Source organism: Giraffa tippelskirchi, chromosome 14, assembly GCF_054371585.1.
Source record: "Giraffa tippelskirchi isolate mGirTip1 chromosome 14, T2T-mGirTip1v1.2.pri, whole genome shotgun sequence".
Lineage (NCBI taxonomy): Eukaryota > Metazoa > Chordata > Mammalia > Artiodactyla > Giraffidae > Giraffa > Giraffa tippelskirchi.
Genome location: NC_137288.1, coordinates 9,116,453 through 9,140,488, shown reverse-complemented (window position 1 = coordinate 9,140,488; position 24,036 = coordinate 9,116,453). Strand labels below are relative to the sequence as shown.

The 24,036-nt window shown below is 54.7% G+C and overlaps 2 protein-coding genes and 1 long non-coding RNA gene across 5 annotated transcripts in view; 2 read left to right on the top strand and 1 right to left on the bottom strand.

Annotated features, from left to right (window-relative positions):
- LOC145534148 (uncharacterized) overlaps positions 1–24,036 on the bottom strand; it is a 770,273-nt gene that overhangs the window by 229,413 nt on the left and 516,824 nt on the right. The window contains exons 67-69 of the long non-coding RNA XR_014074274.1: positions 21,071–21,182; positions 13,427–13,538; positions 5,779–5,890 (exon numbers count right to left, since the gene is read on the bottom strand). This is a non-coding gene — a long non-coding RNA (uncharacterized LOC145534148). The remainder of the gene's footprint in view (positions 1–5,778; positions 5,891–13,426; positions 13,539–21,070; positions 21,183–24,036) is intronic.
- On the top strand, positions 1,931–13,066 carry LOC145534017 (uncharacterized). Of its 3 annotated transcripts, none has more exons than XM_081561383.1 (3): positions 1,931–2,130; positions 2,530–2,842; positions 10,742–13,066. In XM_081561383.1, the coding sequence occupies exons 1-3, from the start codon at positions 1,996–1,998 to the stop codon at positions 11,368–11,370; spliced, it is 1,077 nt and encodes a 358-aa protein (XP_081417509.1). In that variant the 5' UTR covers positions 1,931–1,995; the 3' UTR covers positions 11,371–13,066. The 3 variants fall into 3 exon arrangements, with proteins under 3 accessions (XP_081417509.1, XP_081417510.1, XP_081417508.1); XM_081561384.1 differs by lacking the exon at positions 10,742–13,066 and adding an exon at positions 3,095–8,379 and having other exon boundaries at positions 1,945–2,130; XM_081561382.1 differs by lacking the exons at positions 1,931–2,130; positions 2,530–2,842 and adding exons at positions 6,317–9,776; positions 10,176–10,488.
- Positions 17,271–19,081, top strand: LOC145534101 (uncharacterized). The gene is made up of 3 exons (XM_081561471.1): positions 17,271–17,421; positions 17,821–18,133; positions 18,386–19,081. The coding sequence occupies exons 1-3, from the start codon at positions 17,287–17,289 to the stop codon at positions 19,012–19,014; spliced, it is 1,077 nt and encodes a 358-aa protein (XP_081417597.1). The 5' UTR covers positions 17,271–17,286; the 3' UTR covers positions 19,015–19,081.

The window sequence follows — 24,036 nt, the reverse complement described above, 5'->3', positions numbered from 1 at the left end:
ATTGGGAAAATGATGTCACAGCCCCACAAGGCAATCCACAGCTTCGATGCTATTCCTCCCAAAATGCCAATGCATTTTCGCACCGAACAAAGAATTGCAAAAGGGGTACGGAGACAGAAAAGAGCCTAAACTGTCAATACAATCCGACGAAAAAGCCCCGATACGGACATCCAAGGTTGTGTGAAAGGAAATTAGACGACCAAACTAGGATCCTCAGGAGAGTATCGGAGAAGGCAATGGCGACCCACTCCAGTACTCTTGCCTGGAAAATGTCCTGGACGGAGGAGCCTGGTAGGCTGCAGGCCATGGGGTCACGCAGAGTCAGACACGACTGAAGTGACTTAGCCGCAGCAGCAGCAGCAGGACAGTATGCTATTGGGAATACAACAACACACACAGATCCAGATCGATGGAATAAAGTGGAGGGTCCAGAAACAAACCCCAGCATCCATGGTCAACTCATCTCTGACACAGAAGGGGAGAATATCCAAATGGGAACAAGAAAGCCTCTTCAATCAATGTCCATGGGAAAACCAGACAGCTACATCTGAAGAACGCTATTGGTTTTGATCTCATACCACCTCAATATAGGGGGAAAACCTCACCCTAAAGACTGATGTCATGAGATAGCTAGAAAGAAGCGTAGGTCAAAGGCTCCTTAACATCAGAGTCTCCTTGCCATTTGCTGGGCGGAGGTCGAAATGGGTCTCTTCAAGTAAGGCAAAGAGGTACACGAAGTACACCCATGGGTTTCCATCCAATGGAACCTCTTCACAACAGAGAAGCTAAGCATTCACAAATGCAAAAGATAGGAAACAAAACATGAGAGACTCCTTGCAAGTGGTGTATCTGAGAAGGGGTTCATATGGAAAGAGACGAAGAATGCACAGCACTCAGATTCCAAGAAACAACACCACCACCACCCTTGACCCTTCCCCCATGACCAACTCCGACCTAAAGCCTTTCTCTCCCTCTAACCTATCCCTAAAACATAACCCTCATCTAATCATATACATGTGCATCCCTAGCATCCATCCATCCACACACGAGAGAGAAAGAGGAAGACACAGACGGAACTGAGAAAGGAAAAGAGAGGGACACAGCCAGAGAGAGACACGGAACCAAAGAGAGGAAAGGAGTCGACGGTCCAGACTTTTCCTCAATCTGCCTCGAAGGTAGAAGCAATGACAGCGCCCTTCCACCCCAGAAGGGGGAAAAGGACGGAAGGTTTGAAGAGGAAAAGACAAGAACGCAGGGAGCCATTAGAAGCTCAGCCACCCGCAGAAGCCGAGCTGGGACACTTGAACAGAATCTCAATGGAAACAGAGGAGCAGAAAGTTGGCTACTCTTTTCTATAAGAGAGGGAGACCTTCGAGTCTTCCTTTCGGTCCTCCAACTTGGATGCAGGGTCTCAAAACAGTCAGGAGGGGGAGTGCCTTTTCCTGGGTACCACGGCGCATCCAGGCCTCGTTCTGCCCCATTCTGTGCTGTGTCAGCCCTGGATGGAATCTTTCTTTCTGAAGTCTCAGCGCACAAGCTCCACGTGATATCGGCCCCAGGTGGAAAGGCATGGAGCTGCTCGTAGGCCGACAGACCTAGGAAGCAGATGGGAGAATGACCACCGCTCTGCAGATGGAGAGACTGGGGCAACCCTGAGGGGCATATGCTTGTCCAGGGCCACACCACTTATGAGAAGAAGGAGCCTGGTCTGAGAGCAGTGGGGTCCTCGGAGCTCAGGCCCTGGCTGAACCCAGGCCTCCCCAGGGCTGTGGGCTGGGCTGTGTGGGTGTCACTGTGCCTGCACATGGCCCAAGGGGGGTGGTCGCGCAGTCAGAAACCCAGAGATTCCCTTGGGAAGTTTTGGGGAAGGGACCTCAGCACGAACCCCAGGAGATGATGTCACCTGCCGGCAACAGAACCCAACAGAACCCGCAGCCCGGGTATCCAGGCCTCCAGAGCGGAGAGGAGCCCCCAGCCAGTTCACTGGCTGCCAGGATGTTCTGCTGTTTGCCCCTGCCCAGAGGCCGGGGCCTCAGGAGTGCTCACAGGCAGTGTGCGCGGGCACCCTGTCGACGTTGGCTCAGGACACCCCCGAGAGGCCTCTGGCCCTTTGCCCGGAGAAACAGAAAGGTAACACGGGGAGCCCCAGGACGGACCAGGCCGCCTCTCCCATGCCACCCGGAAACAGCAGGTCCTTTGCCTGTGTGTGTGGATGCGGGTTTCTTGGGGTGTGTCTCCCTCAAGGAAGCCCAGGCGGATGTGGGGTCAGAAGCCTGCGGACAAGTTGTGTCCACACCCCAGGGGAGAGCAGGCTGGGCGGGATGGGGAGAGTGCGGGCAGTGGCGGCCGCCCAGGCGGACCTCACACCCTCAGGTGGGTCTCTTTCCTCCCGGGTGGGGATCTGAGCAGACACACGTCTCTGACCCTTCTGGGAAGAGAAGTTCGAGCAGGCAGAAGCAGCGGCTCCACTGCCCAGGCCCAGCTCGGAAAACTCCTAGCATGGCTGGCTGACGGTCACTGTCGTTGCAGAGCTTCCCACGTGATGAGGCCGAGGACGGGGACACCCCATCCACCTCCCGGAGGGAGGGGTCGGAGCACCCCCCCCCCGCCCGTGAGGCCCAGTGCAGGCTCCAGGTGAGCGTGCCCACGGAGGCATCAGCCCCACCGGGGGAGAAGCGGAGGCGGGGAAGGCCTGCTGCCGAGACACCGCCCAGGATACACCCGGCGGCCCAGTCTGAGGCTGCCACGGAGCTCAGCACACCCGGCTCCGACCCAGAGTCCCGAGAACCCCGGCCTCTGAGGCAGCAGGAGGACCTGGAGCCCAGCACGCCAGAGCACAGAGGTGAGGACGCTGGGGCTGGTGCACGGGAGTGTGTGGGGAGGGGGTGCTGAGCTACACAGGGACGAGTCCCCGAAAGCTGCTGCTGGGCCTGCAGCAAGCGCTGGCCTCACACCCCCCGCCCCCCATCTTGCACACTTCAGTCCCAAAAGACATCCGACGCTGGGTATTCTTTGGGAATGTCTTGGAAGCTTTCTGTCCCGGGAGACGCACATGCCAAGGCTGGCCTGTGGGCAAACTTTGCTTCTCCCCCAGCTCTAGCACTGGCCTCCAACTGGAACCAGGCTCCGCTTCCCAGACCTGTCCCTACAGAGGTGCTGGCTCCAGGTGCAGGACCCAGGGATCCACCGAGGGCAGATGGAGAACCGAGACTTGCCCTCGCAGAGACACCAGGCCAGCTGGGTACTGGCCAGCACACCGGGCAGATCGGATCTCCATGCCTGCAGGACCCCCAGCCCCAGGCACTGATGTCCCACCCCCTCAGCCAGAACCTCCACCTCCACGTGCACCTCTACCTGCTCGGGCTCTGGCAGGAGAACCCGAGGCAGAGGAGGAGTCACCGCCTCGGCAGGGAGAGCCTGCCCTGGCTCCCGTGCAACACCCAGACGCCCACGATGACTCACCCACCCCTGCAGGGAGAACGAGCCCCCGCTCTGGACAGACACCCAGAGCCCTTGCCGGAAACACCACGTCCAGGGGAGCGGTCGGCTCTGCAGCCTCCATCCCCGTCTGCTCACCGTGGACGCTGGCAACTCGGTCTGCCCCCAGGGGACATGGAGTTCCTTTCCCCTGAACTGCTTTGCATTTGGTTTGTTTCCACCTTTCTGGTGATTTTTTTTTTTTGTATGGTTTCCTGTACTTTTGTTGGTTAAGTTGGGATTAGTAAACTTTTTCATCATTGTTGCAATTTGGGAACACTGTTGTGTAACTCTGGTGATACTGTGTTACCATCACCACTTTGTAGTTTCAGACCCGTTTGATCTTTATGCCCCACCCCCCAACAAAGCCTGGATTCAAGGCAAGCACGCCCTGTTCATCCCTTCCCCCGATCCTGAACACAATTTCATCCTTTCTTTGTGCATTCCTTCCTATATTCTTGGTGTCCCCAATCAATGACTCTCAGTGAAATGACTGAAGGAGTGTTTTTTGGACTCTCCAACTACTGTAAGACTCCATTGGAGAGTTCTCATTTGTATGTCATTTGAACTAGCCTTTGATATCTGAAAGGACGGTGTACGTCCTTTCAAGATACCATGTGCCAAACGAAGCCCTTTTGGCAACTGCCATCATTATCTCCAGGCAGGCATTGCTGTGTCAAGGGTGACATCTCAGCCAGAAGGCAGAGGCTGAGCTCGTCTTGTTGCACCAGCTCCCAAAAGAAGCCAAGAACGGGAGCTGGAACAACAAACCACCCCAACACCCAGGAAAGCGTTCTTCATGACAGAAGGCTAGAAAATGACCCAACATCCTTGTGGCCCAGAACCCCTCTAGAAAATCACTGTTCCATAAAAAAGAGAAACACATGGGAAGTTCCAAGGAGAGGCAATGCCCATGGCCCGTGTACTTGAGAGACGGCCTGACCGCTCCGGGGAAGACACGCACCGACGGAACCCCTTGGGAAACAGCAGTGATAGTCCTCACCGTCGTAAGGGTTTCCTCTGGGGACAACCTGCCCGGGGCACCACACGAGGGAGCAGACCGGCTTCTCTTCCTCTGCCCCCACACCATTCACTCATGAAGGCAGCTCAGGTGTTCTCATGCCCTGCCTGCCTGCCTGCCTGGCTCATCCGTGAGCTGTGACCACCTACAGGGCAGGACTCCACCTTCTCCTCTCTGTGTACCGTGAATCTGCACACAGTGGGCTTGCAGAACCTTAGGAGACTTGAGCCATTCCCACTCGAGCCAGAACCCTCCCCAGGAAGGAAAACAGCTGTGGAGTCATTTTGGCCCCAGCACTGGTTCGAAAGCCTGGCGCCTCCTACAGCCTCTACGGTGTGAAGAGGGAGGTCCCTTCTGACAGAGCTTTCCGGGTCTCAGATCTAAGCTGTTGTTTCACTGTCAGCTGTGTCTCTTCCGTTGCAGCCAGGTGGGCCACGCTGCTCCAAAGGAGCTCACAAGCTGAGTTTCAAGGGAGGTATAGAGAGGACAGGGATGGCTACAACGTACTGCAAACTGAGTGAGGGTCCCCACAATCCTCAGCAAAGGTCTGTGGTGTGCAAGTGGGGAGTAGAGGGCCCCCAAGTTCCAAAGGAAGGGAGGTAGTCGGGAGCTAAAGCCCTTGGCCGCTGTGGTAGTAGCTGCAGATGGCAGCTCGTCCACAGTGCACTTCGAATGAGGTCATATGAGCGGGACTCTGGAAATGGCTCCGAAATCGGGAGAAAGGGGTCAGGGTATGTGGGAATCCGGCGGGGGTGGGGGGTGGATGAAGGAAGGTGTCCCTCCTCTCTCCAGTGCAATTTGGTTTGGTGAGTCTCAAAGCTACCAGATGGCACTTCCCAAGTCAGGCCCCCGCAGGAATCAGGGTGGGCTGCGTGCCTCGGCCCCTGCCACAGGGACAAGCCACACCAGTGGCCTCCCTGAGCTCCAATGGCCGGATCTGGGGGTTCTGTCTGGGTGCACACCTCCTTGCTGTGGCCAAGTTCCCCCCTTCTCTGAGCACCAGCTTCATCCTCTCGAATGAGGACATCGATTGCTACCTTGGCACGTTACTCTCTTCATCCTGTGAAGACTCATTAGGCTTATCCTACAATTACTAGCTGGCCCGAAGAGATATCTCCTGAATCCAGATTAAGCTGGAGTCTCCCAGGCTCATCTGGCATGTCTTCCCTGAAGTCTGCCAAAACCCACACCCTTGCATTTCCAGGGACTCCCCTTAGCCAGCTGGGCAGAAAACCCAGCATGGTTCAAACAAGCTGACAGACAAGCGGGAGAGGACTCACGGGCAGACGGCTTCCCTCAGGTCTCGGGTGGAGCTCTGGGACCACAGCAGCAACGGGCCATCCCAGGCCCTGGGCTCAGCAGCGCCCTCATTCTCAGGCCGGCGGCTCTGCCCTGAGGGGAGCAGGAAGGTCACCAACTGCCGCAGGCGGGCCTCACGCCCCTCCCACTGCTGGAGCCTGACCTCCCCCGGCCCCACCCCTTCCCCTACCCCAGCAGGACGACAGCTCGTCTTCCCCTGGCTTCCAACGGGAGGCCCGGCCCTGGGCCCCGATTGGGCACTGCCCCAGCCCGGAGCCAATCACAGTGGCCAGGGAGGTGGAACGCACCGATTGGCCAGGGCCAGGTCATGTGACCATACTCCCCAGGAAACTCAAATATTACCAAGGTTCCCTAAGAAACCAATGAACAGAATTATCCAGTAAAGGCAAACCGTGCTTTTTAATGAGGCCAATGTCACAGAAAAAAAAAAAAATGCTTCACAATGAACTGCTCAAGGAAGCTACTAAATAAACTTTCAGAAAAGTTTAGTAGTTTTTTTTTTTTTTTAATAGGGTGACGGAGAGCTATACCTTTCCCGTCTATGTGAATTTAGGTTTAAACTAGATTTCCCTTGGCTATTATATAAGACAAAAAAACCCACATCCCCCCCTTTCACTCCCCCCCACCCCCAAAAAGTGTTTTAATCTATAGAATTTTTGTGTCCTCAGTTGTGTCTGATTCGCAGCAACTCACGAACTCTACACAGCCAGGCTCTTCCGTCCATGGAATTCAGGGCAATTTTTTCTGTCCCAGTAAATGCCCACCCTGGGTGATCCAAAGGCAAGGGCTCAGAGGCTCCTGGAGACTAACTCCTTTCAGCTGAGCACAGAGCTGGCTCCTCACTGGGATGCCTGTGGCCTGGGGCTCCCTGAGGGGAGAGCAGCACTCGCCCCACCGTGTGGTCACTGCTGGAAGTGCAGGCTGCTCCTCACTCCCCCTTGACAGTGTCCCTGAGGGCAGAACAGTGTGAATCGAATCAAGGTGGAAATGCAAACTCCAATGCAACCAAACTCCCCACAAGGTCTCTAAAACCACTCAGGAACAGGGAATTGGAAACTGCAGGGGATGACAGGAATGGAGATGGAGACTTGACACCTTACACCGAGTTCACTTCCAGTTATCCCTAGACAAACTTTCCATGAAAACTTGTCACAAATCTCGAAGAACAATGAGCAGAAACCGGACACGTGCTTTGAGTCTTCACACACAAAACTAAAAGCCAGTCCACAAAAAAAAAAAAAAAAAAACCCAGAGAATACAGTGGACTTTGCAAAATCAAAGATATCTACTGTGGGAAAGACCTCATGACAAAAGCAAAAGACAGGTCATACATCGCGAGACGAATGAGTGGAAACACAAAGCTTATCAAGGATGTGTCTCCAAACAGACAAAGAACACCAACACAACAAGCCTGTGAAAACTAGGGAAAGGTCTGAAGGGACACCAGACTGAGGAAGACACACACAGAGGATCCCGGATGATGTCCAGCACTGAGGGCCTGAAGAAACAACAGTCTAGTTGCACCCCCTCAGGCCTGTGTGACCGTGGATGAGGCCTCTGTTTCCCGGTGGCTCTGAGAGATGGACAGGGAGGAAGGGGAAGAGAAGTCACTTGCATTTCTAATACTCACAGCAAAGTCTTCCAACGAGAAGGGAATTATCACCCCCACTGACAATGCCATTCACTGAAGTGATACCCACCAGTCCATCTAACCCAGAAGGGAAGGATGGACCTGTTCTCACAAAACGGCGAGAGATGGAAGAAGGAAGATCAAGCCCACACCAATCACTGGAAAGAGAAGCTGTGCTCAGGGCTTGAAAGAATTCCTATTGGGAAAATGATGTCACAGCCCCACAAGGCAATCCACAGCTTCGATGCTATTCCTCCCAAAATGCCAATGCATTTTCGCACCGAACAAAGAATTGCAAAAGGGGTACGGAGACAGAAAAGAGCCTAAACTGTCAATACAATCCGACGAAAAAGCCCCGATACGGACATCCAAGGTTGTGTGAAAGGAAATTAGACGACCAAACTAGGATCCTCAGGAGAGTATCGGAGAAGGCAATGGCGACCCACTCCAGTACTCTTGCCTGGAAAACGTCCTGGACGGAGGAGCCTGGTAGGCTGCAGGCCATGGGGTCACGCAGAGTCAGACACGACTGAAGTGACTTAGCCGCAGCAGCAGCAGCAGGACAGTATGCTATTGGGAATACAACAACACACACAGATCCAGATCGATGGAATAAAGTGGAGGGTCCAGAAACAAACCCCAGCATCCATGGTCAACTCATCTCTGACACAGAAGGGGAGAATATCCAAATGGGAACAAGAAAGCCTCTTCAATCAATGTCCATGGGAAAACCAGACAGCTACATCTGAAGAACGCTATTGGTTTTGATCTCATACCACCTCAATATAGGGGGAAAACCTCACCCTAAAGACTGATGTCATGAGATAGCTAGAAAGAAGCGTAGGTCAAAGGCTCCTTAACATCAGAGTCTCCTTGCCATTTGCTGGGCGGAGGTCGAAATGGGTCTCTTCAAGTAAGGCAAAGAGGTACACGGAGTACACCCATGGGTTTCCATCCAATGGAACCTCTTCACAACAGAGAAGCTAAGCATTCACAAATGCAAAAGATAGGAAACAGAACATGAGAGACTCCTTGCAAGTGGTGTATCTGAGAAGGGGTTCATATGGAAAGAGACGAAGAATGCACAGCACTCAGATTCCAAGAAACAACACCACCACCACCCTTGACCCTTCCCCCATGACCAACTCCGACCTAAAGCCTTTCTCTCCCTCTAACCTATCCCTAAAACATAACCCTCATCTAATCATATACATGTGCATCCCTAGCATCCATCCATCCACACACGAGAGAGAAAGAGGAAGACACAGACGGAACTGAGAAAGGAAAAGAGAGGGACACAGCCAGAGAGAGACACGGAACCAAAGAGAGGAAAGGAGTCGACGGTCCAGACTTTTCCTCAATCTGCCTCGAAGGTAGAAGCAATGACAGCGCCCTTCCACCCCAGAAGGGGGAAAAGGACGGAAGGTTTGGAGAGGAAAAGACAAGAACGCAGGGAGCCATTAGAAGCTCAGCCACCCGCAGAAGCCGAGCTGGGACACTTGAACAGAATCTCAATGGAAACAGAGGAGCAGAAAGTTGGCTACTCTTTTCTATAAGAGAGGGAGACCTTCGAGTCTTCCTTTCGGTCCTCCAACTTGGATGCGGGGTCTCAAAACAGTCAGGAGGGGGAGTGCCTTTTCCTGGGTACCACGGCACATCCAGGCCTCGTTCTGCCCCATTCTGTGCTGTGTCAGCCCTGGATGGAATCTTTCTTTCTGAAGTCTCAGCGCACAAGCTCCACGTGATATCGGCCCCAGGTGGAAAGGCATGGAGCTGCTCGTAGGCCGACAGACCTAGGAAGCAGATGGGAGAATGACCACCACTCTGCAGATGGAGAGACTGGGGCAACCCTGAGGGGCATATGCTTGTCCAGGGCCACACCACTTATGAGAAGAAGGAGCCTGGTCTGAGAGCAGTGGGGTCCTCGGAGCTCAGGCCCTGGCTGAACCCAGGCCTCCCCAGGGCTGTGGGCTGGGCTGTGTGGGTGTCACTGTGCCTGCACATGGCCTAAGGGGGGTGGTCGAGCAGTCAGAAACCCAGAGATTCCCTTGGGAAGTTTTGGGGAAGGGACCTCAGCACGAACCCCAGGAGATGATGTCACCTGCCGGCAACAGAACCCAACAGAACCCGCAGCCCGGGTATCCAGGCCTCCAGAGCGGAGAGGAGCCCCCAGCCAGTTCACTGGCTGCCAGGATGTTCTGCTGTTTGCCCCTGCCCAGAGGCCGGGGCCTCAGGAGTGCTCACAGGCAGTGTGCGCGGGCACCCTGTCGACGTTGGCTCAGGACACCCCCGAGAGGCCTCTGGCCCTTTGCCCGGAGAAACAGAAAGGTAACACGGGGAGCCCCAGGACGGACCAGGCCGCCTCTCCCATGCCACCCGGAAACACCGGGTCCTTTGCCTGTGTGTGTGGATGCGGGTTTCTTGGGGTGTGTCTCCCTCAAGGAAGCCCAGGCGGATGTGGGGTCAGAAGCCTGCGGACAAGTTGTGTCCACACCCCAGGGGAGAGCAGGCTGGGCGGGATGGGGAGAGTGCGGGCAGCGGCGGCCGCCCAGGCGGACCTCACACCCTCAGGTGGGTCTCTTTCCTCCCGGGTGGGGATCTGAGCAGACACACGTCTCTGACCCTTCTGGGAAGAGAAGTTCGAGCAGGCAGAAGCAGCGGCTCCACTGCCCAGGCCCAGCTCGGAAAACTCCTAGCATGGCTGGCTGACGGTCACTGTCGTTGCAGAGCTTCCCACGTGATGAGGCCGAGGACGGGGACACCCCATCCACCTCCCGGAGGGAGGGGTCGGAGCACCACCCCCCCGCCCGTGAGGCCCAGTGCAGGCTAAAGGTGAGCGTGCCCACGGAGGCATCAGCCCCACCGGGGGAGAAGCGGAGGCGGGGAAGGCCTGCTGCCGAGACACCGCCCAGGATACACCCGGCGGCCCAGTCTGAGGCTGCCACGGAGCTCAGCACACCCGGCTCCGACCCAGAGTCCCGAGAACACCGGCCTCTGAGGCAGCAGGAGGACCTGGAGCCCAGCACGCCAGAGCACAGAGGTGAGGACGCTGGGGCTGGTGCACGGGAGTGTGTGGGGAGGGGGTGCTGAGCTACACAGGGACGAGTCCCCGAAAGCTGCTGCTGGGCCTGCAGCAAGCGCTGGCCTCACACCCCCCCGCCCCCCATCTTGCACACTTCAGTCCCAAAAGACATCCGACGCTGGGTATTCTTTGGGAATCTCTTGGAAGCTTTCTGTCCCGGGAGACGCACATGCCAAGGCTGGCCTGTGGGCAAACTTTGCTTCTCCCCCAGCTCTAGCACTGGCCTCCAACTGGAACCAGGCTCCGCTTCCCAGACCTGTCCCTACAGAGGTGCTGGCTCCAGGTGCAGGACCCAGGGATCCACCGAGGGCAGATGGAGAACCGAGACTTGCCCTCGCAGAGACACCAGGCCAGCTGGGTACTGGCCAGCACACCGGGCAGATCGGATCTCCATGCCTGCAGGACCCCCAGCCCCAGGCACTGATGTCCCACCCCCTCAGCCAGAACCTCCACCTCCACGTGCACCTCTACCTGCTCGGGCTCTGGCAGGAGAACCCGAGGCAGAGGAGGAGTCACCGCCTCGGCAGGGAGAGCCTGCCCTGGCTCCCGCGCAACACCCAGACGCCCACGATGACTCACCCACCCCTGCAGGGAGAACGAGCCCCCGCTCTGGACAGACACCCAGAGCCCTTGCCGGAAACACCACGTCCAGGGGAGCGGTCGGCTCTGCAGCCTCCATCCCCGTCTGCTCACCGTGGACGCTGGCAACTCGGTCTGCCCCCAGGGGACATGGAGTTCCTTTCCCCTGAACTGCTTTGCATTTGCTTTGTTTCCACCTTTCTGGTGATGTTTTATTTTTTGTATGGTTTCCTGTACTTTTGTTGGTTAAGTTGGGATTAGTAAACTTTTTCATCATTGTTGCAATTTGGGAACACTGTTGTGTAACTCTGGTGATACTGTGTTACCATCACCACTTTGTAGTTTCAGACCCGTTTGATCTTTATGCCCCACCCCCCAACAAAGCCTGGATTCAAGGCAAGCACGCCCTGTTCATCCCTTCCCCCGATCCTGAACACAATTTCATCCTTTCTTTGTGCATTCCTTCCTATATTCTTGGTGTCCCCAATCAATGACTCTCAGTGAAATGACTGAAGGAGTGTTTTTTGGACTCTCCAACTACTGTAAGACTCCATTGGAGAGTTCTCATTTGTATGTCATTTGAACTAGCCTTTGATATCTGAAAGGACGGTGTACGTCCTTTCAAGATACCATGTGCCAAACGAAGCCCTTTTGGCAACTGCCATCATTATCTCCAGGCAGGCATTGCTGTGTCAAGGGTGACATCTCAGCCAGAAGGCAGAGGCTGAGCTCGTCTTGTTGCACCAGCTCCCAAAAGAAGCCAAGAAAGGGAGCTGGAACAACAAACCACCCCAACACCCAGGAAAGCGTTCTTCATGACAGAAGGCTAGAAAATGACCCAACATCCTTGTGGCCCAGAACCCCTCTAGAAAATCACTGTTCCATAAAAAAGAGAAACACATGGGAAGTTCCAAGGAGAGGCAATGCCCATGGCCCGTGTACTTGAGAGACGGCCTGACCGCTCCGGGGAAGACACGCACCGACGGAACCCCTTGGGAAACAGCAGTGATAGTCCTCACCGTCGTAAGGGTTTCCTCTGGGGACAACCTGCCCGGGGCACCACACGAGGGAGCAGACCGGCTTCTCTTCCTCTGCCCCCACACCATTCACTCATGAAGGCAGCTCAGGTGTTCTCATGCCCTGCCTGCCTGCCTGCCTGGCTCATCCGTGAGCTGTGACCACCTACAGGGCAGGACTCCACCTTCTCCTCTCTGTGTACCGTGAATCTGCACACAGTGGGCTTGCAGAACCTTAGGAGACTTGAGCCATTCCCACTCGAGCCAGAACCCTCCCCAGGAAGGAAAACAGCTGTGGAGTCGTTTTGGCCCCAGCACTGGTTCGAAAGCCTGGCGCCTCCTACAGCCTCTACGGTGTGAAGAGGGAGGTCCCTTCTGACAGAGCTTTCCGGGTCTCAGATCTAAGCTGTTGTTTCACTGTCAGCTGTGTCTCTTCCGTTGCAGCCAGGTGGGCCACGCTGCTCCAAAGGAGCTCACAAGCTGAGTTTCAAGGGAGGTATAGAGAGGACAGGGATGGCTACAACGTACTGCAAACTGAGTGAGGGTCCCCACAATCCTCAGCAAAGGTCTGTGGTGTGCAAGTGGGGAGTAGAGGGCCCCCAAGTTCCAAAGGAAGGGAGGTAGTCGGGAGCTAAAGCCCTTGGCCGCTGTGGTAGTAGCTGCAGATGGCAGCTCGTCCACAGTGCACTTCGAATGAGGTCATATGAGCGGGACTCTGGAAATGGCTCCGAAATCGGGAGAAAGGGGTCAGGGTATGTGGGAATCCGGCGGGGGTGGGGGGTGGATGAAGGAAGGTGTCCCTCCTCTCTCCAGTGCAATTTGGTTTGGTGAGTCTCAAAGCTACCAGATGGCACTTCCCAAGTCAGGCCCCCGCAGGAATCAGGGTGGGCTGCGTGCCTCGGCCCCTGCCACAGGGACAAGCCACACCAGTGGCCTCCCTGAGCTCCAATGGCCGGATCTGGGGGTTCTGTCTGGGTGCACACCTCCTTGCTGTGGCCAAGTTCCCCCCTTCTCTGAGCACCAGCTTCATCCTCTCGAATGAGGACATCGATTGCTACCTTGGCACGTTACTCTCTTCATCCTGTGAAGACTCATTAGGCTTATCCTACAATTACTAGCTGGCCCGAAGAGATATCTCCTGAATCCAGATTAAGCTGGAGTCTCCCAGGCTCATCTGGCATGTCTTCCCTGAAGTCTGCCAAAACCCACACCCTTGCATTTCCAGGGACTCCCCTTAGCCAGCTGAGCAGAAAACCCAGCATGGTTCAAACAAGCTGACAGACAAGCGGGAGAGGACTCACGGGCAGACGGCTTCCCTCAGGTCTCGGGTGGAGCTCTGGGACCACAGCAGCAACGGGCCATCCCAGGCCCTGGGCTCAGCAGCGCCCTCATTCTCAGGCCGGCGGCTCTGCCCTGAGGGGAGCAGGAAGGTCACCAACTGCCGCAGGCGGGCCTCACGCCCCTCCCACTGCTGGAGCCTGACCTCCCCCGGCCCCACCCCTTCCCCTACCCCAGCAGGACGACAGCTCGTCTTCCCCTGGCTTCCAACGGGAGGCCCGGCCCTGGGCCCCGATTGGGCACTGCCCCAGCCCGGAGCCAATCACAGTGGCCAGGGAGGTGGAACGCACCGATTGGCCAGGGCCAGGTCATCTGACCATACTCCCCAGGAAACTCAAATATTACCAAGGTTCCCTAAGAAACCAATGAACAGAATTATCCAGTAAAGGCAAACCGTGCTTTTTAATGAGGCCAATGTCACAGAAAAAAAAAAAAATGCTTCACAATGAACTGCTCAAGGAAGCTACTAAATAAACTTTCAGAAAAGTTTAGTAGTTTTTTTTTTTTTTTAATAGGGTGACGGAGAGCTATACCTTTCCCGTCTATGTGAATTTAGGTTTAAACTAGATTTCTCTTGGCTATTATATAAGACAAAAAAACCCACATCCCCCCCTTTCACTCCCCCCCACCCCCAAAAAGTGTTTTAATCTATAGAATTTTTGTGTCCTCAGTTGTGTCTGATTCGCGGCAACTCACGAACTCTACACAGCCAGGCTCTTCCGTCCATGGAATTCAGGGCAATTTTTTCTGTCCCAGTAAATGCCCACCCTGGGTGATCCAAAGGCAAGGGCTCAGAGGCTCCTGAGAGACTAACTCCTTTCAGCTGAGCACAGAGCTGGCTCCTCACTGGGATGCCTGTGGCCTGGGGCTCCCTGAGGGGAGAGCAGCACTCGCCCCACCGTGTGGTCACTGCTGGAAGTGCAGGCTGCTCCTCACTCCCCCTTGACAGTGTCCCTGAGGGCAGAACAGTGTGAATCGAATCAAGGTGGAAATGCAAACTCCAATGCAACCAAACTCCCCACAAGGTCTCTAAAACCACTCAGGAACAGGGAATTGGAAACTGCAGGGGATGACAGGAATGGAGATGGAGACTTGACACCTTACACCGAGTTCACTTCCAGTTATCCCTAGACAAACTTTCCATGAAAACTTGTCACAAATCTCGAAGAACAATGAGCAGAAACCGGACACGTGCTTTGAGTCTTCACACACAAAACTAAAAGCCAGTCCACAAAAAAAAAAAAAAACCCAGAGAATACAGTGGACTTTGCAAAATCAAAGATATCTACTGTGGGAAAGACCTCATGACAAAAGCAAAAGACAGGTCATACATCGCGAGACGAATGAGTGGAAACACAAAGCTTATCAAGGATGTGTCTCCAAACAGACAAAGAACACCAACACAACAAGCCTGTGAAAACTAGGGAAAGGTCTGAAGGGACACCAGACTGAGGAAGACACACACAGAGGATCCCGGATGATGTCCAGCACTGAGGGCCTGAAGAAACAACAGTCTAGTTGCACCCCCTCAGGCCTGTGTGACCGTGGATGAGGCCTCTGTTTCCCGGTGGCTCTGAGAGATGGACAGGGAGGAAGGGGAAGAGAAGTCACTTGCATTTCTAATACTCACAGCAAAGTCTTCCAACGAGAAGGGAATTATCACCCCCACTGACAATGCCATTCACTGAAGTGATACCCACCAGTCCATCTAACCCAGAAGGGAAGGATGGACCTGTTCTCACAAAACGGCGAGAGATGGAAGAAGGAAGATCAAGCCCACACCAATCACTGGAAAGAGAAGCTGTGCTCAGGGCTTGAAAGAATTCCTATTGGGAAAATGATGTCACAGCCCCACAAGGCAATCCACAGCTTCGATGCTATTCCTCCCAAAATGCCAATGCATTTTCGCACCGAACAAAGAATTGCAAAAGGGGTACGGAGACAGAAAAGAGGCTAAACTGTCAATACAATCCGACGAAAAAGCCCCGATACGGACATCCAAGGTTGTGTGAAAGGAAATTAGACGACCAAACTAGGATCCTCAGGAGAGTATCGGAGAAGGCAATGGCGACCCACTCCAGTACTCTTGCCTGGAAAATGTCCTGGACGGAGGAGCCTGGTAGGCTGCAGGCCATGGGGTCACGCAGAGTCAGACACGACTGAAGTGACTTAGCCGCAGCAGCAGCAGCAGGACAGTATGCTATTGGGAATACAACAACACACACAGATCCAGATCGATGGAATAAAGTGGAGGGTCCAGAAACAAACCCCAGCATCCATGGTCAACTCATCTCTGACACAGAAGGGGAGAATATCCAAATGGGAACAAGAAAGCCTCTTCAATCAATGTCCATGGGAAAACCAGACAGCTACATCTGAAGAACGCTATTGGTTTTGATCTCATACCACCTCAATATAGGGGGAAAACCTCACCCTAAAGACTGATGTCATGAGATAGCTAGAAAGAAGCGTAGGTCAAAGGCTCCTTAACATCAGAGTCTCCTTGCCATTTGCTGGGTGGAGGTCGAAAGGGGTCTCTTCAAGTAAGGCAAAGAGGTACACGAAGTACACCCATGGGTTTCCATCCAATGGAACCTCTTCACAACAGAGAAGCTAAGCATTCACAAATGCAAAAGATAGGAAACAAAACATGAGAGACTCCTTGCAAGTGGTGTATCTGAGAAGGGGTTCATATGGAAAGAGACGAAGAATGCACAGCACTCAGATTCCAAGAAACAACACCACCACCACCCTTGACCCTTCCCCCATGACCAACTCCGACCTAAAGCCTTTCTCTCCCTCTAACCTATCCCTAAAACATAACCCTCATCTAATCATATACATGTGCATCCCTAGCATCCATCCATCCACACACGAGAGAGAAAGAGGAAGACACAGACGGAACTGAGAAAGGAAAAGAGAGGGACACAGCCAGAGAGAGACACGGAACCAAAGAGAGGAAAGGAGTCGACGGTCCAGACTTTTCCTCAATCTGCCTCGAAGGTAGAAGCAATGACAGCGCCCTTCCACCCCAGAAGGGGGAAAAGGACGGAAGGTTTGGAGAGGAAAAGACAAGAACGCAGGGAGCCATTAGAAGCTCAGCCACCCGCAGAAGCCGAGCTGGGACACTTGAACAGAATCTCAATGGAAACAGAGGAGCAGAAAGTTGGCTACTCTTTTCTATAAGAGAGGGAGACCTTCGAGTCTTCCTTTTGGCCCTCCAACTTGGATGCGGGGTCTCAAAACAGTCAGGAGGGGGAGTGCCTTTTCCTGGGTACCACGGCACATCCAGGCCTCGTTCTGCCCCATTCTGTGCTGTGTCAGCCCTGGATGGAATCTTTCTTTCTGAAGTCTCAGCGCACAAGCTCCACGTGATATCGGCCCCAGGTGGAAAGGCATGGAGCTGCTCGTAGGCCGACAGACCTAGGAAGCAGATGGGAGAATGACCACCGCTCTGCAGATGGAGAGACTGGGGCAACCCTGAGTGGCATATGCTTGTCCAGGGCCACACCACTTATGAGAAGAAGGAGCCTGGTCTGAGAGCAGTGGGGTCCTCGGAGCTCAGGCCCTGGCTGAACCCAGGCCTCCCCAGGGCTGTGGGCTGGGCTGTGTGGGTGTCACTGTGCCTGCACATGGCCCAAGGGGGGTGGTCGAGCACTCAGAAACCCAGAGATTCCCTTGGGAAGTTTTGGGGAAGGGACCTCAGCACGAACCCCAGGAGATGATGTCACCTGCCGGCAACAGAACCCAACAGAACCCGCAGCCCGGGTATCCAGGCCTCCAGAGTGGAGAGGAGCCCCCAGCCAGTTCACTGGCTGCCAAGATGTTCGGCTGTTTGCCCCTGCCCAGAGGCCGGGGCCTCAGGAGTGCTCACAGGCAGTGTGCGCGGGCACCCTGTCGACGTTGGCTCAGGACACCCCCGAGAGGCCTCTGGCCCTTTGCCCGGAGAAACAGAAAGGTAACACGGGGAGCCCCAGGACGGACCAGGCCGCCTCTCCCATGCCACCCGGAAACACCGGGTCCTTTGCCTGTGTGTGTGGATGCGGGTTTCTTGGGGTGTGTCTCCCTCAAGGAAGCCCAGGCGGATGTGGGGTCAGAAGCCTGCGGACAAGTTGTGTCCACACCCCAGGGGAGAGCAGGCTGGGCGGGATGGGGAGAGTGCGGGCAGCGGCGGCCGCCCAGGCGGACCTCACACCCTCAGGTGGGTCTCTTTCCTCCCGGGTGGGGATCTGAGCAGACACACGTCTCTGACCCTTCTGGGAAGAGAAGTTCGAGCAGGCAGAAGCAGCGGCTCCACTGCCCAGGCCCAGCTCGGAAAACTCCTAGCATGGCTGGCTGACGGTCACTATCGTTGCAGAGCTTCCCACGTGATGAGGCCGAGGACGGGGACACCCCATCCACCTCCCGGAGGGAGGGGTCGGAGCACCACCCCCCCGCCCGTGAGGCCCAGTGCAGGCTCCAGGTGAGCGTGCCCACGGAGGCATCAGCCCCACCGGGGGAGAAGCGGAGGCGGGGAAGGCCTGCTGCCGAGACACCGCCCAGGATACACCCGGCGGCCCAGTCTGAGGCTGCCACGGAGCTCAGCACACCCGGCTCCGACCCAGAGTCCCGAGAACCCCGGCCTCTGAGGCAGCAGGAGGACCTGGAGCCCAGCACGCCAGAGCACAGAGGTGAGGACGCTGGGGCTGGTGCACGGGAGTGTGTGGGGAGGGGGTGCTGAGCTACACAGGGACGAGTCCCCGAAAGCTGCTGCTGGGCCTGCAGCAAGCGCTGGCCTCACACCCCCCGCCCCCCATCTTGCACACTTCAGTCCCAAAAGACATCCGACGCTGGGTATTCTTTGGGAATCTCTTGGAAGCTTTCTGTCCCGGGAGACGCACATGCCAAGGCTGGCCTGTGGGCAAACTTTGCTTCTCCCCCAGCTCTAGCACTGGCCTCCAACTGGAACCAGGCTCCGCTTCCCAGACCTGTCCCTACAGAGGTGCTGGCTCCAGGTGCAGGACCCAGGGATCCACCGAGGGCAGATGGAGAACCGAGACTTGCCCTCGCAGAGACACCAGGCCAGCTGGGTACTGGCCAGCACACCGGGCAGATCGGATCTCCATGCCTGCAGGACCCCCAGCCCCAGGCACTGATGTCCCACCCCCTCAGCCAGAACCTCCACCTCCACGTGCACCTCTACCTGCTCGGGCTCTGGCAGGAGAACCCGAGGCAGAGGAGGAGTCACCGCCTCGGCAGGGAGAGCCTGCCCTGGCTCCCGCGCAACACCCAGACGCCCACGATGACTCACCCACCCCTGCAGGGAGAACGAGCCCCCGCTCTGGACAGACACCCAGAGCCCTTGCCGGAAACACCACGTCCAGGGGAGCGGTCGGCTCTGCAGCCTCCATCCCCGTCTGCTCACCGTGGACGCTGGCAACTCGGTCTGCCCCCAGGGGACATGGAGTTCCTTTCCCCTGAACTGCTTTGCATTTGCTTTGTTTCCACCTTTCTGGTGATGTTTTATTTTTTGTATGGTTTCCAGTACTTTTGTTGGTTAAGTTGGGATTAGTAAACTTTTTCATCATTGTTGCAATTTGGGAACACTGTTGTGTAACTCTGGTGATACTGTGTTACCATCACCACTTTGTAGTTTCAGACCCGTTTGATCTTTATGCCCCACCCCCCAACAAAGCCTGGATTCAAGGCAAGCACGCCCTGTTCATCCCTTCCCCCGATCCTGAACACAATTTCATCCTTTCTTTGTGCATTCCTTCCTATATTCTTGGTGTCCCCAATCAATGACTCTCAGTGAAATGACTGAAGGAGTGTTTTTTGGACTCTCCAACTACTGTAAGACTCCATTGGAGAGTTCTCATTTGTATGTCATTTGAACTAGCCTTTGATATCTGAAAGGACGGTGTACGTCCTTTCAAGATACCATGTGCCAAACGAAGCCCTTTTGGCAACTGCCATCATTATCTCCAGGCAGGCATTGCTGTGTCAAGGGTGACATCTCAGCCAGAAGGCAGAGGCTGAGCTCGTCTTGTTGCACCAGCTCCCAAAAGAAGCCAAGAACGGGAGCTGGAACAACAAACCACCCCAACACCCAGGAAAGCGTTCTTCATGACAGAAGGCTAGAAAATGACCCAACATCCTTGTGGCCCAGAACCCCTCTAGAAAATCACTGTTCCATAAAAAAGAGAAACACATGGGAAGTTCCAAGGAGAGGCAATGCCCATGGCCCGTGTACTTGAGAGACGGCCTGACCGCTCCGGGGAAGACACGCACCGACGGAACCCCTTGGGAAACAGCAGTGATAGTCCTCACCGTCGTAAGGGTTTCCTCTGGGGACAACCTGCCCGGGGCACCACACGAGGGAGCAGACCGGCTTCTCTTCCTCTGCCCCCACACCATTCACTCATGAAGGCAGCTCAGGTGTTCTCATGCCCTGCCTGCCTGCCTGCCTGGCTCATCCGTGAGCTGTGACCACCTACAGGGCAGGACTCCACCTTCTCCTCTCTGTGTACCGTGAATCTGCACACAGTGGGCTTGCAGAACCTTAGGAGACTTGAGCCATTCCCACTCGAGCCAGAACCCTCCCCAGGAAGGAAAACAGCTGTGGAGTCATTTTGGCCCCAGCACTGGTTCGAAAGCCTGGCGCCTCCTACAGCCTCTACGGTGTGAAGAGGGAGGTCCCTTCTGACAGAGCTTTCCGGGTCTCAGATCTAAGCTGTTGTTTCACTGTCAGCTGTGTCTCTTCCGTTGCAGCCAGGTGGGCCACGCTGCTCCAAAGGAGCTCACAAGCTGAGTTTCAAGGGAGGTATAGAGAGGACAGGGATGGCTACAACGTACTGCAAACTGAGTGAGGGTCCCCACAATCCTCAGCAAAGGTCTGTGGCGTGCAAGTGGGGAGTAGAGGGCCCCCAAGTTCCAAAGGAAGGGAGGTAGTCGGGAGCTAAAGCCCTTGGCCGCTGTGGTAGTAGCTGCAGATGGCAGCTCGTCCACAGTGCACTTCGAATGAGGTCATATGAGCGGGACTCTGGAAATGGCTCCGAAATCGGGAGAAAGGGGTCAGGGTATGTGGGAATCCGGCGGGGGTGGGGGGTGGATGAAGGAAGGTGTCCCTCCTCTCTCCAGTGCAATTTGGTTTGGTGAGTCTCAAAGCTACCAGATGGCACTTCCCAAGTCAGGCCCCCGCAGGAATCAGGGTGGGCTGCGTGCCTCGGCCCCTGCCACAGGGACAAGCCACACCAGTGGCCTCCCTGAGCTCCAATGGCCGGATCTGGGGGTTCTGTCTGGGTGCACACCTCCTTGCTGTGGCCAAGTTCCCCCCTTCTCTGAGCACCAGCTTCATCCTCTCGAATGAGGACATCGATTGCTACCTTGGCACGTTACTCTCTTCATCCTGTGAAGACTCATTAGGCTTATCCTACAATTACTAGCTGGCCCGAAGAGATATCTCCTGAATCCAGATTAAGCTGGAGTCTCCCAGGCTCATCTGGCATGTCTTCCCTGAAGTCTGCCAAAACCCACACCCTTGCATTTCCAGGGACTCCCCTTAGCCAGCTGGGCAGAAAACCCAGCATGCTTCAAACAAGCTGACAGACAAGCGGGAGAGGACTCACGGGCAGACGGCTTCCCTCAGGTCTCGGGTGGAGCTCTGGGACCACAGCAGCAACGGGCCATCCCAGGCCCTGGGCTCAGCAGCGCCCTCATTCTCAGGCCGGCGGCTCTGCCCTGAGGGGAGCAGGAAGGTCACCAACTGCCGCAGGCGGGCCTCACGCCCCTCCCACTGCTGGAGCCTGACCTCCCCCGGCCCCACCCCTTCCCCTACCCCAGCAGGACGACAGCTCGTCTTCCCCTGGCTTCCAACGGGAGGCCCGGCCCTGGGCCCCGATTGGGCACTGCCCCAGCCCGGAGCCAATCACAGTGGCCAGGGAGGTGGAACGCACCGATTGGCCAGGGCCAGGTCATGTGACCATACTCCCCAGGAAACTCAAATATTACCAAGGTTCCCTAAGAAACCAATGAACAGAATTATCCAGTAAAGGCAAACCGTGCTTTTTAATGAGGCCAATGTCACAGAAAAAAAAAAAAAAATGCTTCACAATGAACTGCTCAAGGAAGCTACTAAATAAACTTTCAGAAAAGTTTAGTAGTTTTTTTTTTTTTTTAATAGGGTGATGGAGAGCTATACCTTTCCCGTCTATGTGAATTTAGGTTTAAACTAGATTTCTCTTGGCTATTATATAAGACAAAAAAACCCACATCCCCCCCTCTCACTCCCCCCCACCCCCAAAAAGTGTTTTAATCTATAGAATTTTTGTGTCCTCAGTTGTGTCTGATTCGCGGCAACTCACGAACTCTACACAGCCAGGCTCTTCCGTCCATGGAATTCAGGGCAATTTTTTCTGTCCCAGTAAATGCCCACCCTGGGTGATCCAAAGGCAAGGGCTCAGAGGCTCCTGAGAGACTAACTCCTTTCAGCTGAGCACAGAGCTGGCTCCTCACTGGGATGCCTGTGGCCTGGGGCTCCCTGAGGGGAGAGCAGCACTCGCCCCACCGTGTGGTCACTGCTGGAAGTGCAGGCTGCTCCTCACTCCCCCTTGACAGTGTCCCTGAGGGCAGAACAGTGTGAATCGAATCAAGGTGGAAATGCAAACTCCAATGAAACCAAACTCCCCACAAGGTCTCTAAAACCACTCAGGAACAGGGAATTGGAAACTGCAGGGGATGACAGGAATGGAGATGGAGACTTGACACCTTACACCGAGTTCACTTCCAGTTATCCCTAGACAAACTTTCCATGAAAACTTGTCACAAATCTCGAAGAACAATGAGCAGAAACCGGACACGTGCTTTGAGTCTTCACACACAAAACTAAAAGCCAGTCCACAAAAAAAAAAAAACCCAGAGAATACAGTGGACTTTGCAAAATCAAAGATATCTACTGTGGGAAAGACCTCATGACAAAAGCAAAAGACAGGTCATACATCGCGAGACGAATGAGTGGAAACACAAAGCTTATCAAGGATGTGTCTCCAAACAGACAAAGAACACCAACACAACAAGCCTGTGAAAACTAGGGAAAGGTCTGAAGGGACACCAGACTGAGGAAGACACACACAGAGGATCCCGGATGATGTCCAGCACTGAGGGCCTGAAGAAACAACAGTCTAGTTGCACCCCCTCAGGCCTGTGTGACCGTGGATGAGGCCTCTGTTTCCCGGTGGCTCTGAGAGATGGACAGGGAGGAAGGGGAAGAGAAGTCACTTGCATTTCTAATACTCACAGCAAAGTCTTCCAACGAGAAGGGAATTATCACCCCCACTGACAATGCCATTCACTGAAGTGATACCCACCAGTCCATCTAACCCAGAAGGGAAGGATGGACCTGTTCTCACAAAACGGCGAGAGATGGAAGAAGGAAGATCAAGCCCACACCAATCACTGGAAAGAGAAGCTGTGCTCAGGGCTTGAAAGAATTCCTATTGGGAAAATGATGTCACAGCCCCACAAGGCAATCCACAGCTTCGATGCTATTCCTCCCAAAATGCCAATGCATTTTCGCACCGAACAAAGAATTGCAAAAGGGGTACGGAGACAGAAAAGAGCCTAAACTGTCAATACAATCCGACGAAAAAGCCCCGATACGGACATCCAAGGTTGTGTGAAAGGAAATTAGACGACCAAACTAGGATCCTCAGGAGAGTATCGGAGAAGGCAATGGCGACCCACTCCAGTACTCTTGCCTGGAAAATGTCCTGGACGGAGGAGCCTGGTAGGCTGCAGGCCATGGGGTCACGCAGAGTCAGACACGACTGAAGTGACTTAGCCGCAGCAGCAGCAGCAGGACAGTATGCTATTGGGAATACAACAACACACACAGATCCAGATCGATGGAATAAAGTGGAGGGTCCAGAAACAAACCCCAGCATCCATGGTCAACTCATCTCTGACACAGAAGGGGAGAATATCCAAATGGGAACAAGAAAGCCTCTTCAATCAATGTCCATGGGAAAACCAGACAGCTACATCTGAAGAACGCTATTGGTTTTGATCTCATACCACCTCAATATAGGGGGAAAACCTCACCCTAAAGACTGATGTCATGAGATAGCTAGAAAGAAGCGTAGGTCAAAGGCTCCTTAACATCAGAGTCTCCTTGCCATTTGCTGGGCGGAGGTCGAAATGGGTCTCTTCAAGTAAGGCAAAGAGGTACACGAAGTACACCCATGGGTTTCCATCCAATGGAACCTCTTCACAACAGAGAAGCTAAGCATTCACAAATGCAAAAGATAGGAAACAGAACATGAGAGACTCCTTGCAAGTGGTGTATCTGAGAAGGGGTTCATATGGAAAGAGACGAAGAATGCACAGCACTCAGATTCCAAGAAACAACACCACCACCACCCTTGACCCTTCCCCCATGACCAACTCCGACCTAAAGCCTTTCTCTCCCTCTAACCTATCCCTAAAACATAACCCTCATCTAATCATATACATGTGCATCCCTAGCATCCATCCATCCACACACGAGAGAGAAAGAGGAAGACACAGACGGAACTGAGAAAGGAAAAGAGAGGGACAC